The sequence below is a fragment of the Cephus cinctus genome, unplaced genomic scaffold (assembly GCF_000341935.2).
Source record: "Cephus cinctus unplaced genomic scaffold, Ccin1 Ccin1_scaffold0299, whole genome shotgun sequence".
Classification (NCBI taxonomy): Eukaryota; Metazoa; Arthropoda; class Insecta; order Hymenoptera; family Cephidae; genus Cephus; species Cephus cinctus.
In genome coordinates, this window is record NW_014333002.1 from 1,223,191 (window position 1) to 1,243,096 (window position 19,906).

Genomic DNA, 19,906 nt, shown 5'->3' on the forward strand with positions numbered 1-19,906 from the left:
TCGCCCACGATTTTGTGTATATTTTTATAAAATACTTTTCACTGTTCTAAAGAATAGGTATTTGGATCAGTTCCTGTTTAGAACCAAGGCATCATAATCATCCTTTCTCAGGAACGTTCACTTGGGGAACTTAGAGTATTTAGCGAGACAAGAATTTTCGCAGTGAATTCTCATACTCTTCGTTAGCTCAGCGCCTACGCGTAACAACGCCCACTGGTATGACACGTTCTTTCTTACGTTTTAAGCATACGTTTGTACATACAGTGAAGCACATATGAACAACGGGGCCGGCTCTGTCTACCTGAACCCGCCCCTAGAATCACGGATGAACGGCATGGAGTGCAAGCAGTAGCGTAGAACATTCAGGAACTACGATACTCGCATCAGTCTACCTGAAGTCTCTGGTGTTAGGACGAAGAAGTGGATCAAGTGGCGTATCCTGCGTTACCCGATTTCACGATAAGTCCCACGTGTGATGAAACGGGGCGGGTTCAGTTAGACAGAACCAGCCCCACTCACTATATGATCCCCTGAAGCAGCAGGGTTCACATGTCCAGTGGCGTAGGGATACTGCAAAAAAAAGAAAAATCATCTCGAGGGGTATCACAAGCTCTTGTGAAACTGCTAAGTAATTTATCAATATTTCTCTACATACCTGATTCATTGGATTTTATTTAACTTCAGTGATAATTAGGATTTATTCTAATCATAGAAAAATCTTGACTCGTATCAGTTGAGGATATCATGCTTAAAAAGATTCGTAACTTTTTTAAAGAAAATTGGAATGCCAATTTGTATCCATTCACAATCTATTCGGATGAAAGAGTCTGTTGTGTATTGATGGTCCATGATTTTGATTTAAATAAATCTTGCGGTAATTTTACGCTTAATAACTGTTCTTCCTATGGAAAGTAGCTTCAACACGGACTATTATAAAATGTAATTAGTGACAAGGACGCAGACCCAAATAACGGAACGATTAGGTACCATAAAAGTTCTCGAAAAAGACAGACTAGACTTCTTTGGCTCTCCTTGAAGTTACGTTTCTCTCAAGACCAGTAATAAACTCAGGCCTGTCCTTTGTTGTTTCTCTCTCTCTCTCCCTCTCTCTCTATCTCTGTAAAGTTATAAATAAAATAAAATATTAGCAAAACACCGCAATAACTTGATATTATGAATATCGTATACTCACAGGTGCTTCTATGCCTTAACTCAGAGAAATTTCTAGTTATCATAACTATAAAACGCCAACTAACCATACATAAATAGCGCCTTCACATGGGCGCACAACCCATGTAACAACACAACTACACAAATTTCTGTCAGTCTTTGAAATTCATTGAATTTCCCTGACACCTACGTAATGGTCCTCAAAGTCTCATAAAATTTCGCAAGTCTCCATAACCTTGCCGTAATGACTTTCCTTAGAAAACTTGACTAGCATGCTTCGTAAATCACAAACGTCTTTGCGAACATGAAGAAGACCAGATCGAGTACACAAGCAAGGAATCAGGAAGATTGGCAGTAATGATATATGTTGATATAAATTTAAAAATTGGCAAGTAGATCAGGATGAAACTTGCAAGTGGAAGAAAATGAGCCAGGTTTGAAATAAAGGTTAATGGAAGGAAGAATAAAAGTGAATAGAATGACGGCATATGAACCAACCTCATGGGTGGTCGGTCGAGAGCTTTGGGAGGAAGTCGTTGGGAAGCCGTAGGGAAGTCGTGGGGAATTCGAGGGGAATTCAACGGAGGCGGGGCTCGTGGCTCGTTCCTGGCAGCGCTGGCAGTTAAGTCGAAGTCAGGGGTGGCCCGCCCGCCCGGATACTGGAACTTTCGAACGCCTTCCCTGCGTTCATTTGCGAGTTTCTGCCCCCGCGACTTGCCGCCCCCAACACACCCACATATGTTGTCTTTCAGAAAAACTTTGGCTTTTCCAAGTGTGGCGTAAAAGCCACCAGCATTAGGTCCGTTAAAAAGCTTTTCTTCCAAAACTAGACTATAGAAGGAAAGAGGCTCTCAATTACTGACCAACTACCCCATCCAACTCTTACCGTGTATTATTAAAAGCACTGCAGCTGTATAACAGCTTTGTGCATTCAATATTTAGGTACCACATTTTTTGTTCAGAGTAAAAAATCATAACGTGCGCGCTCATTGTGCTCAATTATGTACAGACAGCGCCGGTATTGTCAGTCGATAACAAGCAGCGCTATCTACCTTATCGACGAACGGTGTTGCTCCAAGTAGAAACAATCTATTTTCTACCTTATCATTAAATCACAAGGAAAATAAACTAAATCGAATTATAATCAATACATTTGACAAAGTTAATGTACAGCAGGTTTTTATTAATTACATGATAATCACATTAGAATAAATTATCCTAAATGAGAGATACTCTATTATTCTAGTATGCACTCGTGCAACAGCGACGACGATTCATATGTATGTACACGCATAATTCTTTTGCATATTAACAAAACTTTCGACGAATATATCGCGCATACCATTTCTTATGTTTTCGCGTTAAGATTTTTTTATACGTACCCACAAATGTCGTCATTTTATATATGCACATACGCTCATTTCATTACGGTTCATCCCGTATACGTATAGAATACGTCGCTGTATTCACCTCTATATTCTTTTTCCATTTTCGCGTCTTGCCACCGTGATTCGTATGACGTGAATATGCGATCAGGAATCGCAAAATAGTTTGACTATGAATCAATTGATTCTTTAAGGAACCATTTAGAAAGTTAGTAAATGAGCTAATAGTATAGAGTAGACCATGATGACATGAGGATGAAAAATTAGGTAGAGTAGTGTCGAGAATGTCGAGACATACTTAGGTAGGAATCGATAATAAATAGTAAGTCAGTTATGAGAGATCGTGGACACTACAGGAAGGATGATTGTATTGTTCAGAGATGTCTCGTGTGATTTCTGTTCTTTCTCTCGTCTTAGACTCTTCAGAGACCGCCGCCTGATCTTTCCACGCTGATTTGTTTCTTCAGCATATCCTTCTCGTGCTGGGCTTCTTCCATTTCAGCCATTCTTGCAAAACGCGAGTACGCCACGTGTCCTGATTTTATAGCTGACATCATCTGTGAAGTAAATAAATTTTTATTTCAATTACTAAACTCGTATATACCCTTGAAAAAAAAGATTAAGACAACTCTTTGGAGTCAGCAATGTGAAAGCATTTCAAAGTAATATTTAAAGTGACTTTCTCTCACCTGAGAAAGTTTAAATGAAAATTTTAATACTCTACGCAAATACGTATTATTAAAGCCTACCGCAGCAAGTAGTAATGCCTAGCGATAATAAGAGAAGAGACGTAGAATGTAAGAGATAACGATAACGATGACGACAAAGATAACGAGACAGATGCGACAAATATTTCAAAGAGTCATTCACATAGTCATTTACAACATAAAATGACAAATCAGGCAATGACCGATAAACCCATTATCCAAAACATGACTTTTATCAAGTGTGCAAAATTGCTCGCGGATTAAAAAATAAATTTACGCATGTGTTGTCATTTCAAATGTCACAACCTAGTATGAGAATGTCAGCTGACCCTGTCAGAAATAATTAATCTAAAAATTTGTTTTCTTTATCCGACGCTAGCATCTACTTGTAGGTGTATCCACATCATCGTTCACTTAAACAACGCGCAAAATATTTTAATTGTTCGTCTAATTGAAGAAAAAACAGGTAATCCAAAATTAGCGGCACGACCAGGGCGGAAGAGGAGCTTCATCTTCGTATAGCTTCGGTTAGTTAATCGAAGCACGTGTCATCGCCTGACGGTGCGCGTGCACTCAAGATAATCAAACCATGCAATTATAAATTACAAGCAAGACGTGTAGAACAGAATAAAAAAATTACTTTGTCAAGCGTCAGCTTAGTTATGCGAGAAGAGAGCACTTGGATTACGGAGTTTCGAATAGTATCCATATAAAGCTATGAAACATCATAGCCGAAGATTATGAAGTAATAAAAATTACAAATATATGACTCCAAATCCCAGGTAGAAAAGTGCTCTTGTTATGGAAACACGTTAATGACTTAAGAACATTTAATAGAGATCTCTGTGAGCATCGCCAAGAGAAAAAGTTCTCGTGAGATATGCTACAAAATTAGAAGTAAAGTGAACTTAGTAAAGAGACACGAGCAAGTTAACAAGCAAAATGCAACTTTGACCATTCGATCCAATTCATAGAAAAATTAAAACAGGAAAGATCATTCGAAAGGGTAAGAAACTGATGATCACGATGAAGCTGACTCTGACAGACCTGAAGGTACTCGTCCAGCTCGACTTGACCGTTCATATTAGTGTCGATTTCGCGAAGTATTTCGTGAAGCTCTTCGCCCGGAACTTCCTTGTCGCCAAAGAGCTGCGAAAGGGAAAGAAAAATCTGTTACGTAATATCTAGCTGACAATTACCTGAAGATAATCTTGTAATTCCATTTGTCCATTGTAGGTCAGATCAATTTCGTTGAGTAACGTATGTATCTCGTGCTCGTTCAGTTTAATGCCGAGTGCCTGAATTTCAAGAATTGCGTAAGGCGCGTGAAGATAACAAAAATTAAAAGAAGTAATGTGCACAATTAAAAGTAAATTATCAATTGTACGAGACGCGCAGTGATATCGGCTACAAAGAATATTGTCAAAAGAAGAAGTGTTGGAGCCAAATAATTGTGCTTCAATATTTAAAGAGTAAACCTTAAGGCCACGTCGTATGTCGTTGATGGAAACGTATCCCTTGCGATCCTTGTCGATGATCTGGAAACGCTTGATGTACAGCTGAATTTCATCCTTGGTGAGATTAATTGGGATCTTGTCACGGGAGGCACGATTAACCATTTGTCCCATCTCGTTAGCGAGGAATTCGCTAGCTTGTTTGCTTTGCTTCTTCTTTTCATCGGCCGACCAATGTAATTCTTCTGCCATGATGTCGATGATACCTGGCAGAGCTTCTTGAGCAGCCTGTACGTTTAGGAATGCAAGTCTGAGACGACGTGCGATCATGTCAATGGCCGTCCTTGCATACTCGCGACATCCGTATCGTATCTGGCAATATAGAAGGATTTTATTTAGAAGCGTAATCTAGGGGAGCGTTAACCCTCTGTCAATGATGATTATACGTACCTCGGCGTCGATGTAAGGGAACTCAGGATGAATTTTCTTTCCGATAATTGGCCACCTTTTGCCTGTCAGCGAAGCCATCTTCGCGACGGCGAAGGCACGATCACCGTAGCTCTGAGCCAAGTGCTGAGCTACCTCGCATTCCAATCCGAAGTCCTGGACTAGTCGAATGTACATTGTGGGAGTGAAACCGTGAGCTCCTTCCAGGAGGAAGCCGTCGGTCTGGCAAGGTCTTTCCGGTTTCAAATCGCATGCTGTGGATGTATAACACGAGTCAGTTTATCATTAGGCTAAGAGTATCACTTGAGAACTTACCCTCGATTGCAGCATCAACAGCTTCCTGAGCCATCGCGCGATAGGTGGTCCACTTCCCACCAGCAATAGTGATGAGATTTGTGGGACTGACATGGACGATGTGGTTACGTGCAAGGGACTGAGTATTGGGTTTATTTGGGTCGGACACAAGAGGCCTGATACCGCTCCAAGCTGAAAGGACATCGCCTCGACGCACTTCAACGTCAGGATTCAGGTAGTTCTTCACTTCCTGAAGAATGAACATAATCTCATCCTCAGTGGGTCGTGGGTTGTGCGTCACCTGACAAGGTAGATCAGTTGTGCCAGCAATGGTCTGTTTTTGCCATGGCAAAAAGAAGATGACGCGCCCGTCGCTTGTCGCTGGATCCAATAGACCCATCTGCTCAGGGCTACATTCAAATACAGACTCAATCATCTATTTCTCTTATTGCGTCTAGAGGAATCGTGACAATACAAGGATTCCCAGTGTACCTGTAGTATCCAGGCAGTACAATATGAACACCGGACGAAGGGCAGCAGATCTCTGGAACAGTCTGATCATCCATTTTTCGGATGTAATCAGTAAATGGACCAGTAGCATTAATGATAGCCTTAGCCTTTACATCCCACTCTTCTCCTGTCAGCTCGTCTCTCAAATGAGCACCGGTCAATACTCTTTTACCATCCTGAAAAAAAATATGTATCATTTCACTATACTTAATTCCTGATAAATTGCATAGATGCCAGCGCGGTACATACCCTGTCTAGACCTTTGAGAAGATTAACGACAGATACGTGATTAACGACAGTAGCACCGTGACGTGATGCTGTCAGAGCCACAGCTAGATTCATCCTTGCGTCGTCTTGTTGACCTGTAGAAAAAATTGAGTTCTGTAACCAAACTTATGTGTACATACACAAGACCAAGATCAAAAATATCTTTTGTTACAAAACGGACAAAAAAAACTTTCCCTCTGAAGATTATGTACTAACCATCATAATAAACAATGGCGCCTGTAAGTTTATCACCCTTCAACATAGGAAAGAGCTCCAGTGCATTTGATTTGCTCAGGTAATAAGAAGATTTGACAGTCTTGCTGCCAGCGACCAAATCGTACATCTTAATCCCAAACCAGTAATACGGTATTTGCCACCATCTACAGAAAAATATTTAAAACTGAAATTAATAATACACAACTTAAAAGGTACAATGACTTTCGGTATCGGTTTGCTCAAGCCCTATAAAATTTATAGTAAAGTTCCAATAGATAGTTTTAATCATGAGCGATTATCTTATCAGTCAGTTATTAATCCTCACTACTAATATATTTTAAAAAATCAGACTGCAATTCATTCAGGCTTATCTAATCGGTGGAAAGCTGTTCCTATACTCGCATGTTATTATCTACAAAAAAAGTGCTTATCAAACACGTGACAGGCGTTACATATACGTTGCAGGAATGCGATTTTCAGACGTACGTGTATACGGGAAGCATAATGGGCAAAGGATGAGCAAGATGCGGTGCACTATTGAGCATAGATGCTCTCTCGTGGAGAGCCTCCTTCACCATTTTGTACTGTTCATAATCCAGTTGCATAATTGCCTTCTGCAGGTAGCGAACACCGCCATGTATAAGTTTAGTACTACGAGATGAGGTTCCAGAGGCGAAGTCGTCGCCCTCTACGAGAGCAGTCCTGAGACCTGGACACAAAGGAATACGATTAATATTAATAAACGATTTCTGTTCACAACAAAAATTTTAACGCTAAGTACTACCTCGTGTACAAGCGTCCAAAGCACATCCTGCTCCAGTTGCTCCACCCCCAATAATCAGAATATCGTAATCCTGGGATTTAAGTGTCTTCACCTGGTCCTCTCGCGTTGGCAGAGGCCTCTTCGTCGGTTTTGATTTTTGTTCCACGTCCGCGAACACCTTCGGTACAGAAAGTCATTTATGTATAATATGATTGTACAGGAATATTCCGTTGAAACGTACCAAATAGATTTCACAGCCTTCGATCGAGCGTTATTAGACAATAACTTATAATAAAATGGCAGTCAAATTTTTAAAAATTTTTAATCACCCACATAAACATGCCACGAGCAATTCGTATTGTAGCTGCTTAGTATAAAACATCTGATTAATTCTATCGACTTTCTAGTTTCCAATGTCTACTGTCAGTGCGAGTGAGACAGACTCATGGCAAGTTATGTACACAAGAGAAACAGCTTATCCCCTCGTCCAACTTTGCTGCTCATCAACTTCAATGGATTTCGAAACATAACTAATTTTCATTTATATAATATTATGTAATTTTTGTCACAGCTGTCAAAACTAGTCCAATACGTTTCACCTGAATAGCCCCAATAAACACCTCCACTGTGTGTACCTGCTACAGGGGTCTTTGTCTTGCTGCATGCACAAAATTCACATCTTAAATATACCCTCAAGGAAAAATATTGTTATGTAAGCGTAAATTACTATTGGAGGAAACTGTTAAGAACTATTTGAAAGTTTGACAGTATTTTTCCGTAAGGGTAACAAGTGGATACAGAACAAACATCAGCGTTACTTCATCGAAACTAATGGGAATCAGTATTACCATCTGAAATGGTATATGGAAGAAAAGAATCGATCCTGCATTATGGGTGGTCGATAAAAAAAATAGTTGGAGTAAAATCGAAACTCGAACGCGATATACTTATTCTCGTGATGACGTCATCGTTTCATATTAAATGTGTGTTATTATATGTATATGGGCTGAGATCGGAACGATGAAACGCATACGTAAAAAACTCTACTGTTACAGCGACTTTTAAACAGTCAAGTAGCACGGCGGTTTCTATCCTGAGCAATGAAGAGGTACAGTTCGTTGAATTTGCGAACAAAGAATGGTTTCGCATTTGAGTAATATAAATACTCGAATAATCAATTACAAGACGAAAGAATAAATGGAAAGTTAATTCCGTACTTTTTTACACTATTGGACGTCTCATTTAGGTTTCATAAATTAAAAATATACCTTATTCAAATTATCTTTACCCGATTAGCATGTCTACCACTCAGAAACCTGAACAAAGTACGAGCGTGAGTGTCGACATTAAGCTAGATAACAGACGAAATGTAGACCCCCGTCTTATCAACATTTTATTGAGAGTGAAAGCTTATTAGTAATTTACCTCCCAGACAGTGAATCTTGTGATAAACTCTGATAAAATATCAAGAGCCGTCTGCTTTTTGAACGACCATGAAATTCGGTTGGATAATAATACCAATAAGCCATTTTACGGGTAGACTCGTAAAATGAACCCGGAGGTGCTATTATTAACTGAGAACATTCACCGTAACCAGCTAGGAAAAAAACTATTAACACTCGTTTCCAGGTCGTTTAGTCCAATCACGCACGTTTGACCGTGAATCTATAATTCAGAAATGCTCGAGGATACCTTTCGAGGTTAGTTGGACTAATCGCGCCGATCGAAAAGTCCGACTTTTCATTGGTCTAGATTCTTCGACTTGAAAATTTCTGCCAATCACGATCGAAATTCTTTAACCCGTATGACTGACCCGCGAGGGCATCTTTTGAATGTCGACAAGTTTTATATAAAATAAAAAAGAATAATGTGGTTTAGTTTCTAGATAAATTTTACCGGACGTCCTTATCCATTCTCGTTTCACTATTACTGCCATGGTCGTACAACTGTCACTTAGCGAAATAACGAAATGCTAAGAGCTCAGAAAAACTGATCGCGCCAAGTGTAAGTCGAATCGCTCGAGAATTTATTTGCCGGCGATTTAAAGAGTGCGCAGAGCGATAAACGTACTTACGGTGGAGTCGGTTACAAGGAAGTACGACGTGAAGGCACCAGCACCGATAGCACTAGCACCTGCTACAAGATATCTTAAGCTCGCCATCCTGAATCCCAATATTTTTCTATATCCTTAATGTGATCTGCAATAAAACAAATAGACAATATTGAAGAAACATAACGAAAAAATAAATTGACAACACCACAGCACGGTAGTTAGAAAATTCTTTCATCCAGTTTAATACCTAATCAATGCCTGAAGCACGTACTAAATTTACTTTCAGTCATCTCTAAATAGACATATGCGTAGAATGTAGTAGCAACGCAGTCTAATCTTCGTTAGCACGTGCGAACTAATGTCTAGCACGATCCAGTTGTATCTGAATGACGATACCCGCGAGTCTCGCGCTACGTAATATTTGACCTTGGTGGACAGAGCGAGCACGTGGAATTACGTAACGTTGTAATCCGTTATTACGTGTCACAAGCATCCGTGACGTCATCTGCCGTGGAATAATTGAAAACTACTAATCCACAACTTAGATAATTTCAGTAAAGCACTGTTATCAATAAACCTAGATAACACTGACATAGTTTGCAAGTGGATCAAGTCCATCAGTGCTATCAGAATGTAGAATTCCATACAAATTTCTAAAAGCCAAAGAAAGAGTATCAGGCGAAATTTGTACATAAAGTTCCTCTATACCTTGTCGAAAGACAAGAGCGAAGACATGTTGCAAGGAGGTGTTAAAATAGCGCGAGCGAGCTGCGTGCCAAATGCTTTAAATGTCACTGGCATCTTACATCCTGCCCGAGATTCGCGTGCGCATAGAATGCCCTGCAGTCTTGTTACATGCGGTCACCCTGAACAGTGAGAGTAACCTCTGTATTGTTAGGGTGATGCTTAAGTACGCAGTCACCCATGCCGGCAGCCTTCGATTATTTTTCACAGCATATCGCGTGCCTATTGAACCACGAGGTACAGAGTGACTAAGGTGTAACTAAGTAAAAGGCAGGTAGATCTCCATGTAACCGCTCCCTGCCGGGTCGATGAAAGACAGTAGAACATCGACGTTAAGACCAGGGAGTGTATCTGTATTATATTACCATAATATCGTATAACCTGGCATAGTCTATCCTGAGAGATGTCATCTTAGAATTTCGTTGCGTGTAAATAGCTTCGTTTATGTTCTTCAATATTTTCCAAGGACCATAAGGATCTTGCCGGTAGGATAGAAATAAAAATAGAGTTGTGATTATAATAGCAGAGAGTTTTACTTACAAGAAGAACAGCATTCAGCCGAATAAGGAAGTTCGGTTCTGCGGACGTGTTGAATGGCGGAGTCAGCAGCGATTGGCCCAGAACATCTTCACCAGGAGAGCTTATATCCTGGACGTTTCAGGATGGTATCAGCGACGAGCTGAGTTACAGGAACGATCTTGACGAAGGTAACTCTTGGCGACACGCGAGATGAGTGCACCAAGGTCGAGCACCGATCGGACTAAAGCAGCCGGTGAGACTGGCGAGGCTGTTCGGAATTGCTCGGCTATTCTCGGCCACTTCCGTCTATGCTCGATTGCTACGCATGTATTTCATGATAATGTATACGCTAGTTCGTTCTGCTAGACGCTTTTGCATTATCTTATTCATTCGACAATGAAAATACAATAGCGAAAGCTTTCTATCATTTTAATGACAACCCGTAGTTGTCTGAATTTGTCTTCTCTATTTTATATCAATTCAACACGCGTTATAATTTTCACGCTATTAATTTAAACTGTCCTATAACATTGTATCCCTTTCCCTTTGCTTTATATTCCTCACCTCACTCTACATTGTATGTGCACAACTCTATTCGAGTAAATTTTGGCTAACTATCGTTACTATTCGCAATGTGGGTTACTCGAAAGAAGAAGTGTTGACATAGTGCACATAATTAAACAGTAAATAGACACTCATGTATAACAATACATTAATAAGCCATAGCAAAGGTGTCGAACATAATGTTAAAGCGCAAGCGTCATTACAATTCTCCGCCATGCAATCGACAATTGTTACTTAAAAAATATGCTGAATCAAACACGTAGTTTGGGGATTTATTATTATTTGGGGACTTATCGAGTCTCTTATAAAATTAGCTAACAATAGCGCAATATTTGGATTAAGATCAATGCCTTGGTAGCGAATGGAATTATAATTATATTATAAATGATCCAAGAGTAAAGTGTGATGTCTAGGGCACTCCATTGCACTGAAATCCATTTGAAGATGAGAGAGAGACAGTTTACTCATATTTGAATTTCATATCCATACAATGAATTTGATAATGTAACACACAGTATAAATTTTGGAGTCATGTTATTCGTTGGATGTATATAATTTTGCCAGCAAAACTCCATAATTCCTGAGCTTCTTAATGACATTCAACAGCCAATCGTAAGCCGGATTTAAACTCCTGGAAATGGTATCAGAGATAAATCGCAGAATGATTCAGTGCCAAATAGTTAATCGTTTAACACGTAGCGTGATCCCCCGATGGTGAGGAATGAATGATGGAAACGTTATCATTCACGTGTAAAATAATAATCATATCACAAAATGATTTTATCACCATTCTATTAACACATTTATCAATTTAATCTAGAATTAACAGAAATGCAACCTCTTGTAAAATTTAATACTGTTGAATTCGATGTATCGTTTTAATGAGAGAAATAATATTGATAAGATCAATTTGTCCAAGAAAAATTATTTATAATTACCTACTGAAAAATTCATTTAAATTTGCAGAACCCTCACGGAAAAATGTTATGTCCACGCAGTTAACTAATGTTCTTGGGAATGTCGTGTAGCTGCCTATACATATATATATATGTATATATATATATATATATATTTAAATCCATTTATTGATACAACTTCTTTCCTTATTACTTACAATAGTTTAAATAAATTCCAGGCATGCGCCCTTCAGACAAACGTTTAATTCGCTTCTTTTTTTCACTTCTTTTTTCATCCAATTTCTTTCTTTTTTTTTCATACGCCTTAGCATTTACATTGGCGTCATCACGCTCTCTATATCTCTCAAGAAAAGAATTGAGTTGTTTTCGTAAAAGTAATGTTGCATCTTGAGAGATATTTTGGGTGAGTGGGGTGTGGTTGGGGGGAGGGTAGAACGAGGAAATGTTTGGAAAAGTCGCTCTAGGGATGGGTCTGGAGGGCTAGGGGTAGTAATATGTAAAAAGTATATATTTGCTATTACATTTGGAATAATTTAAATCTGTTATAATTAAATTTATCGACAGTAGTGATGTAAAATCAGAGACCTTATCGTAATTCTATACGCGAGCTAGGATTATTACGATCCAAGCCTGGCAGATTCTGAAAGCAGGAAAGGAAGATATTCGTGCGATATATATAATTGAAATGAAGATAAGAAGTCCCTTTGTATTTAATCAGGAATTAAATATAACTTAATTACTTACACGTTTGTACATATCTGAAGATATTTTGGGGAACGCATTCAAGCGACGTACGTATACACCTTTCTGTAATAGAAAAACAAAACGAGATTACGTTAATATAAATAGCTAAGGTGATATCATGTACTGTATATTAATAAGTAATAGATATAAAGCTTGCCTATCTTCAGGAGTTCGTGCCAAGTATTCGCGTTCGATTAAGCCTTCGATGCGCTTTTTAATAATAACGGGTGAAGGTAGGAACCGGATTCGTAGCTGCTCCGTCACTTCCGTGACAAGAATGTTGTGCTGAGGATAAATGTTTTCATTTACTTGACTTTCTTCAAAATCAACTGTGGTCGTAATAGAAGTTTATCAGAATTTCTATACGTACAGCCATTCGTTTACGAGCTTTCATGATGCGCACTATTGCAGCTTCGATTTCGTGCTTTCGATCCTCGTCGACCTTATTTCGAGTTTCTCTCCTCTCGGGTTCGGACTCGCCTTTAGCAGCTACCGTCTGGATCTTCACTCTTGACAAATCAGTAAACTTTTATCAATGGAGTGTATATGAGCTCTCTCAAATAAGACAAGACAGTCATTCGTCTAATATTATTAAATCAAAATTTATTACGTTTTTCTTTAAATATGAATTGGTCTAGTATGGAATGAGCAATTTTTTTTATGAACTCAGAACAGAATAATATCCAACAGAATTGTCTACAAAAATTTACCTGTGCAATTTGCTGGTGAAACTGTCATTCACAGAGAAACAGTGCGAGGGTTCGATTTCCTTAGTTCGTGGATGTTTCAGAAGAACACGTTGAGTTGCCTTACCCATTGCAAGAGATTGCAATGCTCTAACCAGATCTCTTTCAGGAATATCCGTTTCACTTTGGATTTCCTGAGGAATTCAAATCGATTGTAAAAATACAATTTTAAGCTAGTAGCAACAGACAATACGAAAAATAAAAGACAAACCTCATATGTCCAGCGATCCCTGTTATTGAAAAGCATGAGAACACACATCTGGTATGTCGATACTTGAATAATATGCTTCCTTGCATTTCCGCTGCCGTTTGATCGCTGGCTCATGAGACTACTACTACCACTAAGATTACCGCTTCCATTACCACCCATGGAACTTGATGAGCATGGTGTATCCAAACCTCCGACGCTGCCCTCTTCCCTACGAGGTCCATGGAACACAGCATTGAGATCCGCGGAACCTGAAAACAACCAATAAAACATGTTATATGTATATTATCGCGATTATAGTTCTTTATATTAATAGGAAAAAGTTTACTGACCCAACTGTGGTTGCAGGGTCAACTGACGACCACTATGTTTGGCAAGGTAGAACCGTCGAAAAGCTTCGAAGGCATTGCGTGGAGCTGAGGGCATGCTGCACTTGGGTGTAGCAGATTGGGTTGGCCAGAAACCGGTGGTTAGCACCCTCACGCTTAGATCAACTCCATGCAGACTTGACTATGACATAAAGGAATCAATAGTTTAATTTTGTTAGATTACAAATAATGTGAGATATACTAAATAATAGTATTAAAAAAAAATAATATTTACACCAGATGGAATAATATGATCCTTGAATTCTTCCATAATAGTATTGCTCACAGTCATGTCTTTAAACATTCCTTCTAATTTCGAGGTAAACTGGCATCCACACTCGGTCTAAAAAAAATTGAAATCAGATAAAATCGTGTTTAAATTTGAAACAAGAATGTCTATTTTTCTTGCTGCATGCCATGAAGTCCTGCAGTAGCACCATGTTTACAACAATCAAAAGAAATTCCACCGCGTACAGGAAAGTGTGAGCTTCGTTAAACCATACGGAACTCCAAGGCAAGCATTTCAAGTGGCGTTAATAAAAAAATTCAACACCCCGGCCACACTAGTTGCACTTCTAGTCAGACTGACAGAGATCGTGAAGTGTTCCTTAGTCAAGAATTCTAAATATTAAACGTTGGGCATTCAGCATGGTTTACAAAGCATACACTTACTTTGTGCAAATAGGATGCGAGTGGAAAAAGGGAAGAAAGCGGGAAGTGCTAGTCTATCTTTTCCTTATAAGGAGCATTTTGAATTCTGAGGAAGACACTCTCCAAGGAATCTTTAGGCGGATCGGGAGTCAGCTTTTTCATGGCAATCAAGATGTCCAAGTCTACGTTGAACGCTCCCTGTGACTATCGAAACTAGTCAATTTAAATAAGCCGTCATTCCCTATTTCTTTTCCCCACCATTAAGTACTCTTTATGCCTATGTGCTGTGTGTTTGACATCTATTAATTAATAAGAAATATTAAAAGCCCACCTTGAGTTTGGATATCATATTCTTCTCGCTGTCATCGGACACAGACTTATTAAGAAGTAGCCGTTTAGCTAAGTGCTGCTTATAGTACCGTTCGAACACGTCTTTCTCTTGTAAAAATCTGAAAAGTACCATCGTTTTGTCCAGAACACCTTCGATCTCTTGTTCTGTCATCTGCAATTAGAAAAATGTATCCTCAATGATATAATATTCAATCGATTGGAGTGCTTACGGTAAAAATTTTATGAATTAGAGCAACAGCTGACTCTATAAGAAATAAAAACTATGTGCCGCGATTTCGCAAACCTTACTAACCCCCTTGACACCCTTTTTCAGTTTGTCATCGATGAACAGCGACAGATATTCCGGGCTCTTCGCATTTAGGTTTAAAAAGTGTTCAAAGTCGGAAGCAATCATCTGCTTAAATAGTTTATCATTGTTAAAGGAATAATGGAGGAAGTGATCGAAACGATCCTTAAGATCCAATAAGTTCTGGACGAAATGAACTGCATTCGTAGTTGATTCGTGCTCTTCCTGTACCATAGCTCGACCTTGTTCCCTAAGGAACTGTGAGACACAGTCGCAAACCGTACGTAAACCATCAGTGACTCTTGAGAATAGCTTATACATGCACCCAAGATCTTCGGTTTTCTGATTTTTGAGCATGTGCACTACTCCACTGTTCTCCATCTGTAGAGAAATCAATAACCATTGTAAATATTCATAACATTGTACTTACTTATTAGAGTAATTAAAAGTTATCAGAAGTACCTCGACTATGGTTTTCATGTGGATTTTTATAAGCTCCTCCTCGACGACCTCAACTATTCGTGGCTCTGTAGATTCGTCCAAGTAATGTTTCGCTCTGTCAGATTCCTCGCTGATTCTAGCCTCAACTTTTTTTATATACACTGATGCGCTGTTCTCAGCGAGAAATTTCTGTGACTCCATCTGAAATTTTATTGCGACTTGTTAAACTCTGATCATGGGGATGATTGAAATTAAATACTTATAATTAAAAAAAAAAAAGCGTACTCTATAAAATTCGGCACTCTGCTGTAAGAAAGGTCTCTCAAAATCCTCTTCGTAAACTTGACGACTGTTAATTCCCAGTAGCATTAACATTTGGCAGGCATTTTTTATCGCAATGCGATCTACTACTTCGCCTCTTCTTTCTCTTGCCACCATACCCAGAAGTGTCTCGCGTAAATGATCTCGCACACATCCGTACCTGACGACCTGGAGAGAAATATACATGAGTTACTTCAGTCTGTATTACAGTTGTAGTTCGTCCACGAGTAAATAAACTTTTACAGGGGCCAACTTCAAAAGACTTTTCATGTAAAAAAATCTTTTAGATAGACTTATTTACTTGTGGAACGATAGTACGTATAAGTCCTAATCGATATAGAAAATACCTGGTCTCGGAATATGATAAGTCCCAAATTATATACATTGTCCACGTCATTCTGTTGCACATAAACGCGGTCCATGTACATGAGAATGTCTCTGATCATCACCATTGATGTTTGATGATCGTTCCAGGCTTGGTTCAAAGTTTGAAGGAAATTATTGTGGAGGGATCGTAAGACATCCTCGCGAACTTTATTCTCCAGGTGTTGTGTTACCACTTCTTTTAATCCTGTGTAAAGTCGTTCTCCATATTTATGCAAAACCATGGTGTATGCATTGCGATACAACTCTTCGAAGCTAAGGCCAGAGTTATTCTTCTTCTGAATCTCTTGTATGGCATTTTTTAATAGAGTCCAAATGTTCTCTACATACTTTTCATCCATAGTCATCTGAAATAAAGGAAGATACCATTTGATTTTAATTAATCAGAAATATAATTAACCCACAAATCAATTCAGCCAAAAGTAGAAGTCGATATTGCATTCATTGTTATAAGAATGTCGTTTGCCCTAATGAGTTCTTGAAGCCTGAAGATGAACTGAAATAACCCTGCATTAAGGGTTATCTCACCCAGGATTGCAGATGCATGTTGTAAGGTAGATCGTTTATACTGATTGTATTCCATGATGTCCGTCTTGATTGTGCCACGTTATTAATCAGCTGCTCTAATTGTTGAGATCTCTGATGATGATGATTTCTTGGGCTGCGATCAGCTAAACTATTCTCTCTGAGGATTCTATTCATTGATTCTCTTGCAACTTGCTAATTCACACTCTTTTCAATCTTTTAATCGTTTAATCAATTGTTGTATGTGTACATTAGAAAAATTCATGACATTCACCTCTTAAAATTCAATGCTTAGCAGTCTGAGATTTAGCATGATGTTACAATGTTGGATGTTCTTCTAATAAGATAAAACAATTATTGTTCTTATATAATTAAGAATGAACTAATACAGGAAACATATTGCTATTTATAAATCCAGTAGTATACCGTTTTCAATTAATTTTGACACATTGCTGCAGGTACCCAATTGTACAAGAAATTTGTTGTGAATGACATATAATTAAATAGAAGATTTTTACACAAACTTTTTCATTTCGAGCATTGAATTAACTGCAAATTTCTGCAAACACAAATTTTGTAGGTAGCAACTCGACAAACAAGCTAAATTATTTTAAACCACTTATTACATTTCAAACATAGAATTTTGTAGGTGACAAAAAGTTTCTTAGATGCAAAAGAAAAAGTGAAGATGGCATCAAGCTTTCAGCTGTCTCTTCTGTTGCTATAACAACACTCACTCTATGACAAATATTCTGTCATGCCTGTCTATTAACAAATATAGGATGACAATATATTTACATCAATATAAGAATTACATGATGAACATGGAAAATAATAAATATAAATAACTATGTATTTTGTCACTAACAATTTAATAGTTACATTATCAAGTCGGAATAAAATAGCCAATTACATATTGATTGGAAATCTCAAAGTTGAATTTATAGAGAACTGATGGCTGAATTCGATAACTGTACACAGTAGCATGATGCATCATACAAACAAGATTGAATATGTAAAATATTCAACATGGACAACTATTTATTCACCAAAGATTACAGAATCATCGTAATAAATATCTATGACACACTTTACATTTCCGAGATAAACAGAATTTAAATAATATACTGTTTTATGTATAATACGTATCCAGAAAATAACACTTCAATATATTCTGAAAATTGTCCTCGAAAGTATCCTTATTTCACTGATCATCCATAAAATGATAAACCTGTTTCAAATGTATGTAAATAATCAAATTAATTACTTCTATAGCATATGTATATCAAAGTAAAAGTAATTAATCAAAGTAACAATAAATGACAAACTTTCAAAAACAGATGGGAAACTAATAAGAAAAATAGAGAAGAAGAAATTTATAAGAATCACAAAGCTCAGAGAGCGAGAAGATAAGAGAGCTATTAACAAATAAGCATATTAAAAAACAGAGAATAAATATAAAAGTGAAAGAATTTCTTACCGGAAAAGCACGTATTCGCATTTTGCTTTCCTTCTTGGGCAGTGCACTGCTCTTCATCATGCTGGTTTAAAATATCAACGAGAATCCTCAAAAACACTTGGTGGTCGAGTCGGCGATAATGTCAGCCTGCGTGTACATTGACAACACTCATGAATTAGAGCTGGCGTTCACGCATTGAGAATAAAGATAGACCGTATAGAATCGGTCAACAAAAATTGCGTCCGTACCACTGACTACTTTTGACACTCAGAGACCAGAGGAACAGGATGACCAGGATATTTTCGCTGTTACGGTTCATTTAACAAGTAAAAAAAGAAACATGAGAAAGGTCTTTCCTTGTGCTCGTTGTGTAGTCGGAGGAAATGGTAGCAGAGGAACGAGAGAGACTGAGAAGGGAAGGACGTAAAGAGGGGTATATTCAAAGGGGATGAGAAGAGGGGAAAGAGGAAAAAGATAAAGAATGTAAAAGAGGGCAAGCGAGAGAGTAAGAAGACAAACAGTCCCTCGATATAACCGACCGAGGAATAGCAGAGAATTCCCTTTGGACAAAAGCAGGATCCAAATGAAAACAATTATTTCTATAATCGCACAGCTATGATCCACTTCATTCAACGATTTTCACTAAAATTTCTACGAATATCACTGTCAGACAAACTCGCCCTTCTTTTTAACAATGAGGAAATCTTGGACACAAGAGCGTTGATTGGGACATCTTGAATTTCATTAGCGAGCACATCGGCACTTTTCTGCAACAGAGGGACGTTCGCGAAACTGCTGCCACGACATACAAGATACGTTCCAATGATTCTTTAATGCTTTTAAATGTTTTAACTGATTCTACGTGGATTTTATTGGCGCGACACGAACGCGTACCGCACGATCGACCCGAGAGTTTCTAATTCGATTTCTCGACGGACGGCTGGTGGACATAGGAAGTGCCTTTCGTCGTTGGGTAGGTTTATGTCGCGTTCGACTACAACGCCGCAGCTGGTTGTGAGAAACGAAAGTTACACCGGATTTGTCAATTTCCGTGCGTTCGCCGAGACGGACTTGATGATTGGGCAAAGCTCCTTTACGATGGGACGCGCTGACCTATGTGAAGTTAGCACTACAATTTCGACTTATTAAAATGTAGCTTGTTCTATTCCAGGTATGTTGCGAATATTACTGCCAGTACTGTGACCAACGCTGTGTTCTTATTCATCCATACGCATCTAAGAAAGATGTAATTACTTTTACAGTAATGTCAGTAAATTTCGGAATACATTCTAAATTGTCTTTTGGTGGTAATTGGCTCAACAATTAAAAAAAAAAGTTTTTCGGAAAATCAAAAACAAAATTTCACCGTGAAGTTGACCGCAGAAAGTTTGATTTTTTTGTTGTCTTCAATA

General features: G+C 38.4%; 2 protein-coding genes across 9 annotated transcripts; both read right to left on the bottom strand.

Moving 5' to 3' along the window:
- Positions 1-2,332: 2,332 nt before the first annotated feature.
- LOC107266153 (glycerol-3-phosphate dehydrogenase, mitochondrial) lies at positions 2,333-10,856 on the bottom strand. Of its 3 annotated transcripts, XM_025083377.1 has the most exons (13): positions 10,551-10,856; positions 9,288-9,411; positions 7,235-7,391; positions 6,937-7,159; positions 6,451-6,614; positions 6,217-6,329; positions 5,950-6,143; positions 5,479-5,867; positions 5,167-5,417; positions 4,741-5,088; positions 4,462-4,560; positions 4,310-4,411; positions 2,333-3,112 (listed from the first exon to the last, which is right to left on the bottom strand). In XM_025083377.1, the coding sequence occupies exons 2-13, from the start codon at positions 9,372-9,374 to the stop codon at positions 2,978-2,980; spliced, it is 2,262 nt and encodes a 753-aa protein (XP_024939145.1). In that variant the 5' UTR covers positions 9,375-9,411; positions 10,551-10,856; the 3' UTR covers positions 2,333-2,977. The 3 variants fall into 3 exon arrangements, with proteins under 3 accessions (XP_024939145.1, XP_024939144.1, XP_024939143.1); XM_025083376.1 differs by lacking the exon at positions 4,310-4,411 and having other exon boundaries at positions 10,551-10,849; XM_025083375.1 differs by lacking the exons at positions 4,462-4,560; positions 10,551-10,856 and adding an exon at positions 9,514-9,655.
- Positions 10,857-11,538: 682 nt separating this feature from the next.
- Positions 11,539-19,537, bottom strand: LOC107266152 (cullin-3). 6 transcript variants are annotated; one of them, XR_003059238.1, is made up of 16 exons: positions 17,039-17,245; positions 16,474-16,857; positions 16,091-16,294; positions 15,827-16,006; positions 15,362-15,745; positions 15,059-15,229; positions 14,312-14,419; positions 14,041-14,218; positions 13,712-13,959; positions 13,465-13,634; positions 13,125-13,263; positions 12,912-13,039; positions 12,755-12,817; positions 12,208-12,650; positions 12,032-12,125; positions 11,539-11,724 (listed from the first exon to the last, which is right to left on the bottom strand). XR_003059238.1 is itself a non-coding variant. In XM_015736346.2 (15 exons), the coding sequence occupies exons 2-14, from the start codon at positions 18,573-18,575 to the stop codon at positions 12,793-12,795; spliced, it is 2,379 nt and encodes a 792-aa protein (XP_015591832.1). In that variant the 5' UTR covers positions 18,576-18,641; positions 18,743-19,537; the 3' UTR covers positions 12,209-12,650; positions 12,755-12,792. The 6 variants fall into 6 exon arrangements, 5 of the variants coding, with proteins under 5 accessions (XP_024939140.1, XP_015591832.1, XP_015591831.1 ...); XM_015736346.2 differs by lacking the exons at positions 11,539-11,724; positions 12,032-12,125; positions 17,039-17,245 and adding exons at positions 18,516-18,641; positions 18,743-19,537 and having other exon boundaries at positions 12,209-12,650; XM_025083372.1 differs by lacking the exons at positions 11,539-11,724; positions 12,032-12,125 and having other exon boundaries at positions 12,159-12,650.
- Between the last annotated feature and the right edge of the window lie 369 nt (positions 19,538-19,906).